The following is a 19,712-nucleotide window of genomic DNA, read 5'->3' as shown; positions in this document are numbered from 1 at the left end:
CCATTATCTATATATAGCAAAAATGCAAGATTTCAAAAAGTTTATTTTTTAATACTAAAACTAAATATTTCGAATTTCTAATATTTTTTTCATAGTAGTAGACAGTACAAAGTTTTTACTGATATAGTTCGTTTATTTTATAAACATAGTAAATAATACTTAATAAATTAAGTTTTTGATAGGTGCAGCGTATATACCGGAGTTACCCTATTCGTTTTTTGATAATTGCATCTTAATTAATACTTTTTTGCACAGAATAATAAAATAAATCAATTAGTGTAAAGAAAACACAACTGCTTTAAAAAAAGTTTAACAAGGATCAGCTTTAACAAAAGTAAAGAATTTTTACTATGCAAGAGCTATAAGACATTCTATAAATGTAAACAATTTTTAATCTATTTTAGTAATAACTTTGTTCTCCTGTCATCAAAATGCTATTTCGATAACTTTTATACTATTAATTTTTATTACGCTATTAAGATTAGAAATTTTAGGAATCTTATTTGAAAAACAATATAAAACATTTCAGTTTCATCATTTCTCCCATAATTTATTCATCGAAACATTATTCCAATGGGATTGTTATCGCCGAAAAAGATAAACTATCGTTTGCCTGTCTCGTTTGTCCGTTTTCATCTAATGCGGAAATTCGTGACAGCTCCTCGTCGTCATGAAATTTGATTTGAATTCACCTTCGCGACTAACTCGCGGCGCCGAATGTTCGATTCCGTCGAATCTAAAACGCAACGATGCAAGAATTTCGCCGATATACATATATAGACACGCGCTTACATTTGCAATCTTCGTGCAAACTTCTGTGCGACGGAATATACAACGCGCCGACCGTCGCTTCGTACGAAATTTCCACGTGCGTAGACTCAGTAATCCCGCGAAGTACAGCCAGAGATGGAAGCTATTAGAAGTTTTCGATTCGGCTTGTTAATTATCCGAGACTTGATTTCTCACGTCGGAATTTGCGCACAGTGACAGCGACGATTTAATCCGTACCCGGGAACTTCATCATCACGCTGCTGAGAGAGCTGCCGAGTGTGTGGATCGAAGATCCATGTGTATAATGTGCAATACGTCCTTTCAGTCGTATTCTATTCTGTATTTGATAATCGCTAAGGAAATCTATGATGTAACAAGAATTGTAAATACGACTTATAGAAAAATAAAGTTAATTTATTTAACCCTTATCTTTAGAAGCACATTTTTGCTAATGGACGGATTTTTGACAACATGCTTTTTAAGTCGCTGATTAGGAATATAAAGTTGAATTTTAGGAATTCAAGATAACGCAAAAATTTTTTATATTAGTGTCATTTTCACCGAAATTTTTTCTTGATCGCTAATTACGAATCTAAAATCAAATTAAAAAAAATTTTAAACGGTGGAAAACTGAAAGATATAGTATGAATTTATCAGCTCTACATTGAATTTCTTTTCTATTTACAGGAATTATTATTGTAAAAAAATAATTTTTATAAAATGTTTATCATAAATAAATCGCTTTATGAAAAAAAGATACGCGTAAGTCCCTGTAAGGGTTGAGATGTACGACAAAAACGGTTTTGTTAAAATATATACAAATTTAGTTAGATACAGGTATGGGGAATAACTTTGTTGTAATTATCAAAATAATTATGTAGGACGTTCAAGCTGGTTGCTAGAATGTCAAAACTTTTTAGAACATTATTCATCATGCTCGAATTTTCGACATAATTATTTTGGTGCTGCAACAAAATTATTTGCAAATCTGCATCTATCTAGATTTTTAGATACTTTAGCAAAATCATTCAATCCGTGTAGAAATTTAAATTATGTCTCTTTGTATGTAAAAACTACGTATATCCATAAAAGTTTCCAATATAAGTATAGAAAATATGTCTCTTTGTAGATATTAGAAAGTCAAAATTCATCCTTCAGTCTGAATAAATAAACATATGGGTTTAAATAGAAGATTGGCACCTTCAACGAAATTCTAACATTCTAACCGCTAAAAGCTTACATGTGCACAAACCAACGCTGGCTTTGGCAACTAGTCGATCAGATATCGGACACGTGTGGTATGACCACGTGGCCAAATTCCATGACATTTCGCAAATTAGTGAAATTCCGAGAAATTCCCATCTGCTGGCATCGCCGCGGACCGCAGGATTTCATTAGTGTTCTTACACACGTAAAGGTGTGTCAACCGCAATCAGGTTTCAAAAATTTTACTAGTTGTGTCAGTACAAACTGCGGATATTCGCGGAGAAAATGAAATTACAAACTGTGCAGTTTTTTTTTTTAATTAAGCAGTATATCTCATACGCATTTGACGCATAAACGAAATTTTGGATAAATGAAGAGAAGAAAAAATATATATTTGAAAATGCGCATAAGAGATGCATAGGTTGACCTTTGACCCGTATTACGAAACATAAAATGTCGCTCTAATTCGCATCTGAATCTGAACCCGACCGAGACCCATTGATCATAAATCGCGGTGAAAATTTCGTTGACCCTGACGCAAACGCTACGGTTGGGCACATCGCTTGGCGTCATGGGAGAGATCAATGCATCATTTTGCGCGGGATAGCAGAGTGGGTCAAAAAGGCCGACATAAATCTTCACCTGCGAGAATTTTTATGACGCCGTTACGCCCCCGCACCGAAAAGCACGATCCATTTTGCACCTGCATTAATGACGAACGCCGCGCCATATGGGTACACATACAAATAAATATCGCAACCCGAAATAATATTCGCGCAGCATGAAATCAATTACATTTCCAATGAATCACTATACGCGTTATCAGGATCTATATCGCTGTACGGTCGTTGGCTGATGAAAATTACGTTTTTACGAAAATCCGTTATTCCAAAGCACGGTGTTCATAAATAATCATAATATCGATCCTATGGCAAATTCATTCCTCTGTTACAGAAGTTTTCCGTCACCTTTTTATAGAGTCTACTTTCTACCTGTGAAATATCAAAATAGCGCGAGATGCGCTGCCACGGCGCGACCTAATGTCACTTTACAAATGAAGGCAAGCTATTTTTATTTGGCTAACGCGCGTCGTTTCCATTCCAGGAGTGAATGTCGCGTTTCCACCTTTCCGTTGCATCTCGAAAAGAAAGAAAAGTCAAATTTACATGCTTCGGTCTTTCAAAGATTATCGTGCATGCGTCATTCAAATGTATGAAAGCTTTTCCTACAATACTCTATTTATAGTATTCTATTTCAATCTTATACATTAATGTCTGCAAAATTACATTAGATTGTGTTAAATACTTGATATCTTTTTATTTTTAAAATGTAAATTCTTATAATAGAAAATTGGAAAAATTGTGTTAAATTTAACACATTTCACATGTCTCAAACGATTCACCCAAATTTTTCTGTTAATTTAATATAAGAGTATGTTAGGAAGTAACACAATATTATGTAAAAAATTAATACAAAAAATGTAACACTAACACAATTTGTAAGCGAAAAAAATGGCAAAAGTGTTATTTCTTCAGTAAAAGTAAATTTATATTAAATTAATATATTTTATTTAATTATTTAGAATTTACGTTGTTTTCGTTATCTATTCATTTACTCACATAAATTGTGTTATTTTAACACTAGGGAATGTTAAATATCAATTTAACGTACAGAATTCAAATTGCACAATTACAGGATATTAAATTAAACTCAAGTATGCCAAAAATTGCACACACAAATTTTAACAAGTATCAGTTTTAACACAAAATATTTGTAGTACACAGCAAAATTAAACAAGGCAAAGGTCCGATGAACATTTCATTTATGCTCAGAGCCATAGAATTAATTTCTTCATCCACTATCTAAATAATGCACACGATGCATTCTCTCAGGACCGAGGTGGCGTGCGAGAAAGTGAACTGCTGCATATGTAAGCGCGAGACGGTTTTGATTACTGCGGTATGTTCGGCTATGCCAAGTAGGAATCCCGGATTTACGCACGCGAGTGGTCGTTTCCGGCTGGAGCGAACACGTATTCGCTTGGCAATCTCGCCGGCCGAATAGTTGAGCTTTCGGGCAAACTTTGATTGACCGAATGATCGACTTGCTTACCGGAAACTAAACGTGTCTAAGCAGCTGCTTGCTCGGCATAGTTAAGTTGGTCGCGTGAATTTCTCATATCTGTCCTATAAATCTCGCTATCGTGAACGAATCATTGAATTACATCACTGCATTGGTATAATGGCATTTGTAAAAACGCTAAAAAAAAAGTAATAACGAATTAAACGTTCTCTCTTTATTAAATCATAAGAGAAATTACCCAGTCGACACAAACTAAATGTAACATAATACCAATGTTATTATTTCACACTTAACAATGTAACTGTTATGTAATATCATATAATTGTTATGTAACATTATATTTGTATTGTTGAGTGCGAAATTAAAATATTAATGTTTCGTTACTTTTAGTTTGTTTTGACTGGGTATATTTCACTAAATTGCATATCGTTTAAAGTGCGTATTATTTTACCGTTTCATTAAAACGGTAAAATGTATTCATTATGTGGAATATATTATAATTAAAACAGTTATCTGAAATATATTACAAACTCTGAAATTTTCTTTAACTTGCAAAAGAAAACTTTGCCTGCTTGCATTATTTGCAAAATAAATTGTGTGCTAAGCTGACGGAATTTATCAGGCGATTCTTAAATACGATTCTTAATATTCTGAATATATACCAAGAATTCCGATTTAGTACGCAATGCGGAATGCATACGGTATATTCGTTTAGCTTTCTAAAGATAGCATCGCAAGATATTTATGTCCACTACCACAGAAATGACCTACAGGACACACGGTGAATATTTCAGATGAACTTGGAAAATTCGTATCAAATATTCAGAAGCGTGGCGCTTTATTTTTGTCGAAGATTTCCGATTTAAACAATATGTTCTGAAATTCTTCGTATACCTCCGTTTCAACTTACAGATTGTGGAAGACATATCAGAATATATCACAGATTTTAAAATATGTATATTAAAAAGATCAAATAATTAGAAAAAAATTATTTAATGTTAAAAAATTGAGATATGTGTAAATTTAAATTAAACTTGATAAAATAAAAGGTTGTAATTTCTTGTAAATAACTCTTCTTGCTTCATTATTACTAAGGAAAATTAGATTTTATTAGCATAAATTTAATTGATAAATTAAATAATTTCTTTAATATTTCAAAACTTTTAAAAGTAACCTCAACGCGCGCGCGCGCGCATCTTTGCTTCTTTTTCGTATATGTATTAGGTTAAAACAAAAGTTTGTAGTGTTTAAACTTCAAAATTCAAGCAGCTATAATTCATTGAACAAAATTTAAATTTTAAAAAAGGATTTAAATTTCAAAATCTCTATTTTCGCGAAAAATCGCTATGTCTTTATAGCTTTTGTAAGTTTAAAAATTTTTACGTATAGAAAATAACGAGCTGAACAAAGTAGAAAATTTTCTTCTCACTTTGTGAACCTGTCATATGTTAAAAAAAAAACTAGCAAAAATTGTCTTATAATTTTCCCTATAAAATCGTTGTATAAGTGTTTTAAAATTTTTTTGTTATTGAGTTATTAGTGTTTAAACTTCAAAATTCAAGCAGTTATAATTCATTGAACAAAATTTAAATTTTAAAAAAGGATTTAAATTTCAAAATCTCTATTTTCGCGAAAAGTCGCTATGTCTTTATAGCTTTTGTAAGTTTAAAAATTTTTACGTATAGAAAATAACGAGCTGAACAAAGTAGAAAATTTTCTTCCCACTTTGTGGACCTGTCATGTGTTCAAAAAAAAACTAGCAAAAATTGTCTTATAATTTTCCCTATAAAATTGTTGTATAAAAGTGTTTAAAAATTTTTTTGTTATTGAGTTTTGCGTGTTAAATAAAAAGAGTACATATTTATTTTAGTTATATAAAACTACGCAGTGTTCTTCTGTTCGACTGTTAGAAAACATTCAGTATTCGTGCAACCATTTGTAAAATTGCCTCAGCGTTTGCTTTCGTATTTCGATATTTCCGCCTTGTTCCCGTTTGGATCCAAACGTCGAGTCCGGCCATTTCACGCTTGTTGAACAGCGGACAACTTCGCAATTTGGGTAAAGGACCGTATCGAATGCAGAGTTCAAGAAATTTTTGCTTTTGTTGTCAAGCGTTTAAATTAAAAAAAAAAAAAAATGATTGCATCTTCTAATAATATAAATAAGAAATATGGTAAAAACAGAAAATAATGATATTCACACAATATATATTGTTAGTAATAATCTTGTCCAAATCCGCAATGAGAGAACGTTCGATTAAAGCCGGCGGTGGAGAAAACACATTTACAGGTGACTTATTACGCAACGAGGAATTACTTATTTTCTCAGTTGTCGCACCAACTAGGAAGCACTCTCTACGTAGCTGCACAAATATCGTGAGGCTTTCGAATATTTAGAACGCAGGAGCCCGCAATTCCCGGCGGTAAACTGGTTTGTGCGGTAATTTCAATTATCGTATTGCATGGAGATTCGTCTAACTTCTCCCTCATAAATACATTAGTGTTAGTGATTTAACGCGGATGTGCAAATATCCGGGTAGTCGGGCACTCTCAGTTGCTACCGAAAACTTAGCCGGCAAACCCAACCCAGGTACGTCAGGAGTTTGAAAAGGCCATTCGTTTGGGTAAATATTTGGACGACAAGGAAATAGGCTTCACAATTTCTGTCGGAAAAAACTACTATTTTTTTCAACCCTCCGAGATCAAGTTCGTCAAGTTCCCATATGTTTCGCACGACTTTTATCAACGCGAATCCTAAAGTGTATTCCGAAGTACAAATATCAAAAGCTAACTCTGTCGTTTTTGCAGAAAATTAAAAATTTCCCATGCCGCAGGTATACAGTGAATGCAAAAAGTATTCGTTTTTATAGGGAAAATTTTTATTTAAAAAATCCTTATTTATGATAAACATTAATTGGTAAACTTTTTTAATAAACATTAATTTTATGATAATTTTATGATAATTTTATGATGAACATTAATTGGTAACTTTTTTATGATAAACATTAATTTATAACAAACATTAATTGGTAAAAATATCTCAAAAATGCCGTTGCGAACCCGCGTGGGCTTGCATCGGCATTTTTGTATTATTATTGATTTATTTTTGAAGCCATAACCCTTTCCGTAATAAATTAATTAGTAATTTATTAACAATAAGTACGTCCCTAATATAAAGAGCTTCGCAAAAATAACTGTGTGTATGACTTTACAAGTTAAATTTCTCAACTTTTTTGTGCAAATAATACAATATTTTATTTTCGCTTATTATTAAGATATTATAATTTAATTATGACCTTGTTAGAGTAAAATAATTTTGAAAAATACAGTCTATTTTATTCTTCGTTAATAAATTGCTAATTAATAATAATGTTTATACTTTCTAAAAATAAAGTTTTTTTAAAAAGATGTCTCTCACTGTGTGCGAATATTTTTCGCACTCACTGTACCTCTCACGAATGTGCACGTTTTCCTTATTATCGCGAATAGAGAACGTTTTTGCGTATCTATTGCATTAAAATTTTAAACAGCTTTTTTACAGTGGTTCGTGATGCAGTTCCTACTAGAAATGCAACGCGTGGCTGGAGGCGCACGAACTCCCGAGAAACGCGTTACATTTTTCAGCGTCTTTAGCCGGAAAGACATATTCTCACCGCACCGTGGAAATTTCATCTTCAGCTTCGTAGTGCTTCTCTTCTCGGGCTTAAGAAACTATACGTCGAGTAACAGGGTGCTGCCAATGCTACCAGTTGCGTGGGGCAGAGTAAAGGAAAGACCGAGGCGCGCCGAGCTTAATCCCGTCGCCCTGGAAAAGTTCTGCGTTCGCGGAGATTTTCCCGCAAGCCATCTCGTCCGGAGCGCGTTTTTTTTTTATTCGTCCGATGATTCACATTGACTCCGCCGCAATTCGCGAACCTAATAATCCTCGCGACTTGTTTCCACGGGCGCGAGTATATTCCTCGTATTATGGAAAATCGCCATTGAGTGCGGCAGTCGTTTAATCTTCTAAAATCGATGCGAACACAGTTTGAATGCGTCGTACATAATGAATTAGCATTCATCATGAGAACGAAAGCTTCGGAATATGTAATTAGAAGATTAAGATATTTCGCTTGTTTACACTAAAAAAAAAATCACTATATCTTAATAAATACCTTTTTGAATTTTTGTAAGTAAATATTTATTTATAGTAAATAAATATTTAATCAATGAAAAGATGATGGATAAATCAAATTAATGATTCTTGTATCAAATAAATATATATTAATATTCAGTAAATGTTTACTTACAAATATTTCAAGAAATATTTATTAAGATATAGTAAATTTTTTCAATGTACAACAACTCACTGCAGAAATATAAATGTCGGCAAAATTTTTACAAACTAGTTCACAAACAATACAACTAGTTTACAAACTAGTTTTGAATAATTTTTACATAACATTTGTGTTACTTCCTAACATATTCAACTTGTGTTAAACTGACACAAAAATTTGAGTGAACCGTTTGGGGCGTGAAATGTGTTAAATTTAACATATATTTTTAGAAGTGGCGACTAAAAAATGCTGGATTCTAATACATAAAACCGATCCAAAGTCAATAAAAATATAAAAATATAAAAATATAAAAAATAAAAATTGAACACTAAACACTTCTGACTTGCTTTCTAATTTCGATGAAACTTTATACTAGGACCTAAAAATTTTTTCTTATATCTCAAGAACCGGACCTGATGAAAATATTTCAATTTTCGACAGATTGGGTTCAGCGTCGAAAATTATCCTAAAAACAGTCTTCATATATTTTTACCGAAAATTTTGTAAACTAGTGTATTTTAGCGATTTAATTTCGTGGAAAGCGCCGCCGAGTTCTATTAAATTAGTTACTCTTACGTTGTTTTTTTTTCTCGGTATCTCCGAACCTAGTTGAGAAGAGCGCCGGTAAATCTGAAACACGCGGCATGTTCGCGAATAATCGAAGCAATATATCTTAAAACTTCTTTTTTCCTTTGTCTCACATTTATAATATAACAACGGTAACAAAGTTCAGCCAGCAGTTTGCTCGAATACCCTCGAGGCGAAATCAAAGATATATCATATACTGCAGCACGTCGCTCATAAAATCAGAGCCGTTTCGTAAACGCAGTTGCCGCGACGGTGCATTTTGAGGTCGAAAAAAGCATAAGTGCTCAACTTGCAATCTGCGTTGTAATGTAACTAGATTATTCCGCTGTCGCATAAATACACGAGGAAATGCAATTGTTCATGCACGCTGCACTCGCGCAGACTTTGTGAAATTGGCAGCCTTCCACGTTCATACTCACATAAAACATATACTACATAACATTAAAGAAACATATCTGTTAAAGCTATTAGGAAAATTACGTTAATAATTTCACCTTGTCTTCAATCTGCTTAATTTTTCATTAACAAAATTTTGAATTATGTGGTAATGCGCTTCAAGTAAAATTAAATTTCTGAGACGCTGGGAGTAGAAACGAGATCTTATTTCGGAGCTAAATTCAAGGGTACTTTGACAGTATTTTCATCTGAAAGTTATCTAGGAGTATGTTGTAGTAACGTCAAACATAAAAAAAAAAATTAGCAAAAAAAGCAGCGAGTAATCAGATTTTCGCTGAAAAAATCTCGTCTCCAAATTTATCAAAGATTTCGTACATAAAAGAGAACACGGTGCAACTAGAAGGGAACCCTGCATAAATGAAAAAAGCAGAATACGTAATGTTCAGTTCAAAATGTGCGACCGAGGGTGTGCGCTTTATAAAATGAAAATCCTCATCTGATCACGATATGAGACAGCGAATCCTAAAAATCGACTCCTGTTATGGTAATAAGTCACCTAATCGATTTCAATAACAGCGAGTATATCTAAACACTCCACAAAACTTTATTTATTTCCTTCTACATTAGTTTCAAGTCAATCGTAAGCTTATTGAGACAGTCGATCTGAAGCAACAATTTTTTAATTAATGGTTCTTCAGGTTGGCTGTCGCAACAAGTTTGTGATCGACTTGCCACTAATGTAAAACCAAGGTAACATAATAATGCGATAATGTAAAATAATCTTAAAAAATATGTTTAAGAAAGATCAATAAAATTAGAAAGTATCGATTAATTTATTAATGTGCGATGATCTTTATTAATAAAGATGGTAATAGTATTGTATGTTTCGACAGTCTTCTGCAGCTTTAAAATATTCATAAAAATTTACGTAAATGAAATATTAAAATAAATTATAAATTAAAGCGGAACGTGATGATCGTTGTTGACTTATTTAATCTTTATTAAGTATTAATTTATATTAATACTTAATCTTAAAAGATATATATACTTATGTATATATAATACTAACAATCTTTTACCCCACAACCCTTTCTAAAGCAATTAAATTGCAAAAATGCTAAGGTAAAATGTAAACTAAATTTCTATAATAATAAATTAATAAATGATATTTTGACAACAATAACAAAAGATGGTTAGTCGACAATATTATAATAATAAAAGATAATACACCCTTTTATTTTATTGAAGGTGGATTCTCGCATTTTCCTTAAACTCTTTTGACATCCGCATTACACAGAGATCAAAGTCTGAATTAGCAGAGAAAAATGACGCGACAAGTTGTGTGTTCGCAAGAATATCGCTTGTGATAACGATATTACTGGCACTTTGCGAAGCAAGCTTAATTTTGTTGCAGCACTCGAGCTAATCGATGGCGAAATTCTGTGGCGCTCGTAAATTCCGAAATGAGATCAACAACTTCCTCCCTAACGTCAACAGGCTGAAGAGATATTCGTAGGGTTTGCACGATCGAAGGAAATACGGGAGGAAAGGGCCAGCGGACGACTGGAGAGTGGCCGAAATTTTTGGCGTTTTATGCGAACGCCGGAGTATACTGCACTGTTTTTCGTGTGGCAGCTGGCTCGCATGGCGGAACAACACTAAACTCAAGACCCAGGACCGACATGGTGCAGTCTTATCGGCGCGCTCGCCTTATTTTTAATAAAAACTACGAAGGGGAAGAGGATGGTGCAAGATTAAAAAATTCACCGGCGCCCGGAGGCACTCGATGGCCTCGTAACTTAAAATTAAGAAAATTAGGAAGCCGCACGACCGACTAAGCTCGCGAAACGCTTACATGCTGTTCTCAGGAATTTAATAGTAATCACTTAGCGAATGATGCACCTGCATCGATACACCGCGAAGCTTTAGGGTAAACTAGGGTATTATGGCCATACGGAAAAGATGGCCATAGACCATAATTTGTCCAACAATTGATAAATAGTGCATTTTTATATAGTCATTCTTAAAGATAATCAATATTTATAGTAGTTCATGAGTACACTGTGTGTTCAAAATAACAATATTATAAATATTATCTAATATTTTTTCTTTGAACTATCTGCAAAGTTTTACACGTGTCTGCTAAAAACTGTTATAATGTCTAATAAATTACAGTTAAGCTGCCATAATCAACATTACATACACAATAAAGGTACGTAAATTGCAATGTAATCTATAAGTAATACTTTTATTTTCACTATTTATTTATAAATACTATGGCTCTATCTTTCTTAATATCATGGCCATCTTTTCCCTAAAAATCAGATAAGATGGCCCTAAAAATTAGATAAGCATACTTTGTAATATTTTGATAAAATTAAAGTTCTATTAAGTATTTTCTCTTTAATTTCGATAGTATTTGTTACTTTAAACTTCAGTGAAAGTAATATCCCAAATATTGTTAAAAAGTAACAAGAATAAATGTATGTTTTTTGCATTTTAAAAAACTATGGCCATCATACCAAAGTTTATCCTATTCAAACATTTTTATAAGCTGGATTTTGACGATAATTAGTTGATCTCATGTTATTATAACAAAGAAATATAATCTCAATATGATAAATTATATAACTATCGTATGTAAAGAATGTTGCATTACAAAAGCTAATTTTAATTATGTGATATACTTTGCACGACGTCCTCAATACATTCATACTATTATTAATGTCACATAAACCTTAGTATTTGGTATAGTAAAGTTGCGAGAATTTTGAGTGAAATGAACAAATTTGGAACGGGTCGGTTAAGTTTTTCATTTTGTCTATCATACTGTACGACAATCGGAAATTTAAAAAAGATAAAGAATGCGGAAATTATACTCGACACATAAAAGCGATAACAAAGTGAAAAAAATATCGTAGGCTCGGTAAATATTTCTCGACAATAAATGATCATTATGTTACATAATAAAAATAGTAATTAACATACTTATATTTATCATTATTCTGAGTTAAATAGATCATTATTAAATTATTAAAAATAAAAATATTATTTAGATTACGTCGCCTGAAAGAAAGACGATGTTTCCTTAGTGTACCGATTATTGCGAAGAATATTACTAAGGCCTCGGTGGTCTAATGGTCCTAATTTAGGACGCTCGTACGGTTTACAAGAGATCCGGGTTCAAGTCCCGGCCGAGGTAATATTTTTCGCAATAAATTTATTAACAGTTTTAATATATTAACATCTTTATAATATATATGATGCTTGATAGTAGCATCAAATAATTAAATTGCTTGTCAATTTAATTCGCGATTACTAGAGTAGTTTTAATTGCGTTTATTTAGTCCGAAAAAATAATTCGGCGCGCAATTTGAAAAAGACTACAATATAGTATATATGCAAGTACATATATAGTATATATTAGTAATTCAAGATTGAACTATTTAAAGCAACGAAGATCCAGCTTCGACCGTAATAGGTATTTAAAATTTCTAGTATTGATTGTGTTTCTCACATATACGGTCTAAAAATAAAAATAAAAATATTGTTTAAATAGATCAGTTTAACGAGTATCTGACATTTGCAAAGCTTCTAACTTCTTTAATCCTCGAAATCTGACGCTAATAGATCTATAAGACTCATTTAATTTTTTGTTAATTAGGCATTAATTAATTTTAAGGAACCAAAATGATATAAAAAAGAATACTAACTGGCATATAATAAATATATATTAAGTATATACTAAATGTATACTAAGCATATACTAAATGTATTTTAATAAGAATAATGGAAATTTGCAAATGTAACGTAAAGAAAATTGAATTATTTGATATTTTTGATTTAAAAAATTTATAGGTAATTGAGTGCGTCCATAGACACCCCGTCATGTCCGGAGGGTTAATAATAAAATTGGAAAAAAAGAAATCTATTCTCACCAGAAATACCATCGTAGGTCCACCATTCCTCCCAACTGGCTTCGGATTCTGTAAACAGAGATAAAAAAAATATATTAGTATAAAAAAGTTTTGTGTTTCTAAAATATTAATAACTACTTTCTAAACTCCTGTAACTTGTTCTAAACTGCATACGGTACAGAAGTAACGCGCGTACGTTGCACGTTTTGGATTGCGATAGCCGCAATTTTCTTTCTCGTACATCTCGCCGGAGTTCCCGAGGTTCCGCAAACGTACATAGGACGAAAACTTTAGAGCTCTATCACTGGCGTCTGAAGACGCCGGCCGGTGCATCGATCAATTGCAGTTGTAGATCGGGGACGATCGGTCAATCGATTACCGCGCGGCAGAATTCTAAGGTGGGCGTCTCTCGAATTGTGCCACGTGGTTTTATGCGCGTCAGACATACCAGAAGTGCGACGGGTCCACCCCGTTGCACGTGCACACACTCGGGAAACTCGCGTTTCGTCTCCTTTCCTCCCCCTCCCCACCTCACTCTTTCTCTATCTTTCTCGCAGCCTCTCCTGATCGTAGCTCGACCCCATCTCGCTTTAGACGTTGACCTATATTCGATTATCTGGATGCATGCCATCCAACGCCGTACTGCAAACTAATTGCTTCAAATTGGAAAACTTTCTCGGGCTATCCTGAATCTCTCGCCTCATCCCTCACCCCTCTCTCTCACTCTCTGTCTCTCTTTTAATTTCTCCCTCTCCCTCTCACCCTTTCTATTGTCAATCTCGGTGTTTCTCATCGGCGTTTCTCTTCTCGGTTCCACGAGCGATATTTATAGGCGTCTACTCCGTTTCAGCGTTCATGATCCATCGGCCGTTGCGGACTAACCGACTCATGTCTATAATATCTGACGCGCCACATGTTTATCCGTGTATACGACGTGCAACAGCATACATGCTCGCTGATTGTACACTCGCGGTCAATAATGCCTTTTCGCTTGACGTTATAGCTGCGTTTCAGACAAACGCATCGTATCTAATAGTAAATATTTGTACGTACGTCGTGATTGTTGAGTACAATTACATTACTCGAATTTGCAAGTTATAATATCTATAGGTACGGATGCGTGATGCTTGAAGTTAGCTATATTTGCCTAAAACGCGGCTAAGTCCGAGCAAATAGGAATTATTGACCACGACTGTACAGTTATACACACCTTAATAGGATCGCACGTTCTCGTAACTGCGATTAAATATCAATCTCCGCACAATCTGCAGGATGTTTGGCAATTTTGTGCAACAATTCTGAGATTTATACAAAGAAACATCATCAAAGAAACTAAACGAGATGTGAATATAAATTAACGCGATACATCGATCTCGGCGAATTTATATCCGAACTGAGCTTTCGTTCGAGATAAATGACTTACATCTGAAAACGTCCTAGGAAAGTCCCCGGACCCCTGTAGCGTGAAGGAAACCATTTTACAAGTATCGAAATCTGCCATCGCGCTCGCGTGTTATGACCGGCGAGAATTGATGCGCTGTCGTCACGTGAAATCAGGTTCCTTACGTACGTGAGGTGAGAGTACGTGTGAACTTCGGCTGTCAAGCGCGAGTACAAATGGAATACACGGTGGCGGATCGACAATCGTGAGCGGCTTATGCGCATCGTGCATAATCGATAGTGACGCCTGTCACTGTCATGCTCGACGGATGATATTATCAGCTCGGATATTGCACGCGGCAAATCTTGGACCCGATGTTAGGATCGAACCAAAAACAAACCGCGGACAAATCGAACGCGATATTTACGTCATTCTGCAAACAGGATGTTTATTAAAATTTTATAAAAATATGTGTATACTGTAAGATACACATAATTAAAAAATTCCAAGAATTCCCAGATTTTCCAAATATTTTTGTTCAAAATTCCGGATAGGGGATTAGAACATTTTTTAATGCAACTGTGAATTAAATCGAAGTGTAAGCAACGTAAATAACTATATATTGAAAATTAGCAGTATACTGGGATTCCATGAGACTATATCTATCATTTTTTACAATTGCGAAACCTATAGGATGGTACAGGGTAGGGAAGGCTCACTGCAATATAGTGATAATGAGCTACTCTAAATTATAAAAAAGTATGCAAAAATACATAAAATAATATGTGTAAAAATTGCACAATTTATAGAAATACATAAAATTATGCGTTTTTATAAAAATTGGTACCTTCATCTCTAATTATGTAAATATTTTTATATTATTATATTAAATTTTTATATTAGGCAAAAAATTACAAAAATAATAGTGTACTTCATAATTATTAATAAAGTATAAAAATTTTTTATTCTTATTTTTTACGTAAAAAATATAATTAATATTGATATAAAAATAGAAATGGTTAATTATAACCGCTCAGTATTTTTAATATTAAGCATCATCAGATAATTAAATCGGATAATCACAAAAGTAGGTGACAGTATTGTAAATAATAGTTGTTGACTTTTTGATAACAAAATTATAATCGAATTAATCTAATATTTTGACGAATCTGTGATATATTTAGTTGTTCCATATCTCTTCCTCAATAAATAATATTTTTTTATCAAAACAACAGTTTCAACTCGATTTTCAGACTTAACTTATTTTGAAATAAAACAGATGAATTTCTTCATGACACAATAAAAAGGTTTATTAGCCTCGTAACCCCGTTCAAGTTTCGACCGTAACATTTTCTCCGGTGGATATTTTAGGACAACGTCGCCCAATACGCCTAATTTGAATATTTCATTTGCGGAAGACTTGTTTTCTCAGTAGAGAACATTCCATCATTCATCGCACGTTTTATATTCAGACTGTTCTGACGCGACACTCGATGCATACGAAAAAAATACATATTTACAGAGAGCTCCACAGTTCGCAACCATAGTTTTACGATGAGAATTATGATGAGAACTTGCAGTTGATTCTTCTATAGCAGCAAACTTTCTATTCAATTTTGTGCAGTAGTGTAAATATCTAGCACACAAATATCTGATATATATTGTTTTATGAAGATGACAAATCGATAATTTCTTCAGACCGAAGTCCACCGAAGTTACCATTAACACATTAGCTTACATATACGAAGATACTTTTACGAGATGTTTCCTGCTGGCGTCATTTTGATTATCCGATAATATTTATCAGACTTAGATCTCACATCCCTTTACACGAACAATTATGAATGGCATTCTAAATACTTATAGCTAACATAGCGCAAAGAAATATCGCCTACGATAATGCAAAACTCACATATCGTTGAAGGTCTTCGTATTGACAGCGTATTGGCAATCATAAAACTTTTTTTTATTTCGCGATTTAGTCGCACCTGAGAATTCTCTTAATAATATGAGAAAAAGTGAGAGACTTTCGATTATACACTATTCAATTCATATAATGCCAAATTTACTCAATTTGAGCTATTTTTAATCATTTTTTGTCACTGCTCTTGCTCAATATCTATACTGTTAATTTAATTAAAACAATGAAGTTATACAATTTAATTTAAAAATATATTGAATTTGATTAAAATTTAATTCATTATATTTCTTGCATTCACCGCTTACTTTGAAACTACAATCACAAAAATGGATTGATTTACATTTTGACACACATAAAAGTTAAAAATAACAAAATGTTATTTAACCCAAGGATTAATATTATCGTAGGCCTCGGTTGAATTGGTATTTGAAGATCAATGTTATATACAGAGTTAGTACTGATTGACTTTCAAATTCTAATTATGAATTCTGTGACACTAAATCCTCCTTCATGGAGATTATTATCCTTTTGACATTTAATTTTTTCAGGCTACACATTCAAACTCAAAGATATCAAAAATCTCATAAAACCGAGTTTCACAATAATCAGATTATTTGTTTAAAATTTTCATTTTTTAATTCTAAAACCAAAATTAAATTCAGCGACCACGAACATCTTTAAAAAGCAAGATGATCTTTCATATGTTAGTAAGATGCAGTCCTCAAAGGGTTAAATTGCTTGTTATATAATTTAATTTGAGATATTACGTATTCCAATTTCAGTTTATAACTGTGTTTCAAAATCAATAGATAATCGGCGCTCAATTTGCTTAAAGTTAAAATTGTAAAATTTTATTAAGTATACAAAAATATTATTAGGTATCAGCCTTGACTAAATATAGTCTTCTTCACCTATTTGCGTTTAACTCAAGGGATTGGGTTACTATTGCTCCTTTGATATGTCTTGTAATAGTATGCAATCTGCAACGTATTCGTAAATGCACGAAGACCATCGAATGTCATTGAAGTCCGAAGACCTTTAATGCTCATGTCAATGCTTGACCTGTTTCTGACTGTACTACTTACATTAAGTGGCAGCGAAATGCTACAAGTGAATCTCACTTACTTCGCTTTTTCTTGTACTTCTTTTCTTTTTTGTTGTCTTATTCTTTTTCCTTTTCTCGTTTTCGTATCTTGCTTTAGTTGCACTATAAACGCAACATTATGTTGTATAATAACGCAGATGCGAAACATTTCCCTGATTATCTTTTCATGCTAACTGCGGAAAGACCAACGCGCATAGCAAATATTCTAAGAATAAATTTAACCAACCGCTTAAATTGAATGTGTCGGAATTTATTTTTGTGCAGAAAATCCGTTAGAATTTCTCTTATAATTACAAAATAAATTTGAATTTTAAAAAATAAATAGAAATGTACAAAAAATAAATCATAAATTACTTAAATACATATAATAAAAATCATTCAAATATCACTCTTGATATTGTGCCTATTTTATAATTATCTCGTTATTCACAAAGCGTATCAAACGCCATTACGATTTATATGTATAAATTTTTTAATAAGAGTAATACTTATATATATATATATATATATATATGTTACACCATAAAATAGATATTACAGTTTTAGATTAAACTAAAATACAAGAAGCATATTTTAATTTTAGTATTAGTTTGTTTTAATATCAATGTTAAAAATATGTTATAATCGTCAAAAAAGCAACACGACAATATTTCGCACAATCCATAACAATTCAGTTTGCGCATTATATACTTTCAGAGCAAGAAATAAACACTGAAATAACAGTTAAAAGATAAATATTGTTACGAGTGCTGTGGACAGCATTTCCGAATAAAACGTTACGCGAAAACTCTCTGAACAGAAATAGAAAGAGAGAGAGAGAGAGAGAGAGAGAGAGAGAGAGAGAGAGAGAAATACGGGAAGCAAAAAAGGAGAGAGAAAGAGATTAGTTTGCAGTTGTCCAAGGACAAATTATGCAATTATATATGCAATGAATACCTGGCGGCTGCAAGAACGTGCCCAAGGCCGGCCTCGCATGCACCGGATGCGTATACGGCTGCATGGAAATTGCGAGCGAATTAAAGGGAGCGTTGCCTCGGGGTAACGCTTACGCCAATTCTCGTCCGTCTCGCAGTAAGAGTATATCCGTACCGGCAGGTGCGAGCGCACTCACACAGTCCTCCTACATTCGGCAAATTGTTACTCTTATTACACGTGGAATCGATAGTACCGCCTATTCCGTCGCGCTCTCCTTACCATTACGCCCGCTTTCTCGTTCCCTTTTCCCACCGGAAAAACAAATACGCGTATCGTGACACGCGTATCGGACCTCGCTTCACTCTAAAAAGGCCGATAAAATAACTTTCCGTGAAGGTTTCAATAATTCATGTCACGTGTGCCGCAGCCGGAGATTCCACAAGAAATACGCGACGCGGAAATTGATCTAATCGGGGAGAAAAGTTTAAATCTACGGGAATAATCAGTACTTCATTTTAATTCCTTAAGATACAAAACTCGATCGCTCCTCTTTCGTACGAAAATTCGAAATTTTTTTACCATGCACGTTAATGTAAGCATATTCTCAAATAAACGTGACTCCCGCCTGTCGATGAATCGATCCCACGAATAGGCTCCCCGTTCGATTTTTACCGCGAACGATACTACGAAGTAAGCCAATTTTCCAAGCGCCCACGATGGGTGATAGGATAGGCGATATTGCCGAATCAGGGGGAAGTGTTTGCGCTAAATTAATTTCGGGTCAGGCGCGAGCAGAGACACGTAACGTGTGTGTAGTGAACAAAGTGAAACAAAATTGAATCACGGATCGAAAGTGCGGACTGGCGGGGGTTGGTGCACCGGGGGTTATCCACGGGGCCGAAATAACGCACGCGAGGGTGTGTTAAAGCACCGCGGTTCGGATAATTTAAGTAAATATTTCGTGATATAAATGAAAGGCACGTGAGCCAGATACTGATTAAACATTAAAATTGATCGCCGCGGAGCCATACGAAATTACAGTCCACAAATGCCGGCGCGCCGTTTCGCAAGATAAGACTGGGCAAATAACGGTGCAGATACTATCGCCTGTGCCT

General features: G+C 33.6%; 1 protein-coding gene across 1 annotated transcript in view; it reads right to left on the bottom strand.

The window, feature by feature from the left end:
- CARPA (Carbonic anhydrase-related protein A) overlaps positions 1 to 13,357 on the bottom strand; it is a gene marked incomplete at its 5' end in the record, with an annotated part of 103,464 nt that extends 90,107 nt beyond the window's left edge. Inside the window, one exon of the mRNA XM_018512173.1 lies at positions 13,297 to 13,357. Within this exon, the coding sequence (XP_018367675.1) occupies positions 13,297 to 13,357 (61 nt within the window). The remainder of the gene's footprint in view (positions 1 to 13,296) is intronic.
- Positions 13,358 to 19,712: the final 6,355 nt, after the last annotated feature.

This window comes from Trachymyrmex cornetzi, unplaced genomic scaffold (assembly GCF_001594075.2).
Source record: "Trachymyrmex cornetzi isolate Tcor2-1 unplaced genomic scaffold, Tcor1.1 scaffold393, whole genome shotgun sequence".
Lineage (NCBI taxonomy): Eukaryota > Metazoa > Arthropoda > Insecta > Hymenoptera > Formicidae > Trachymyrmex > Trachymyrmex cornetzi.
Note: the sequence above shows the minus strand (reverse complement) of the source record. Positions and strands in the feature narration are given on the sequence as shown.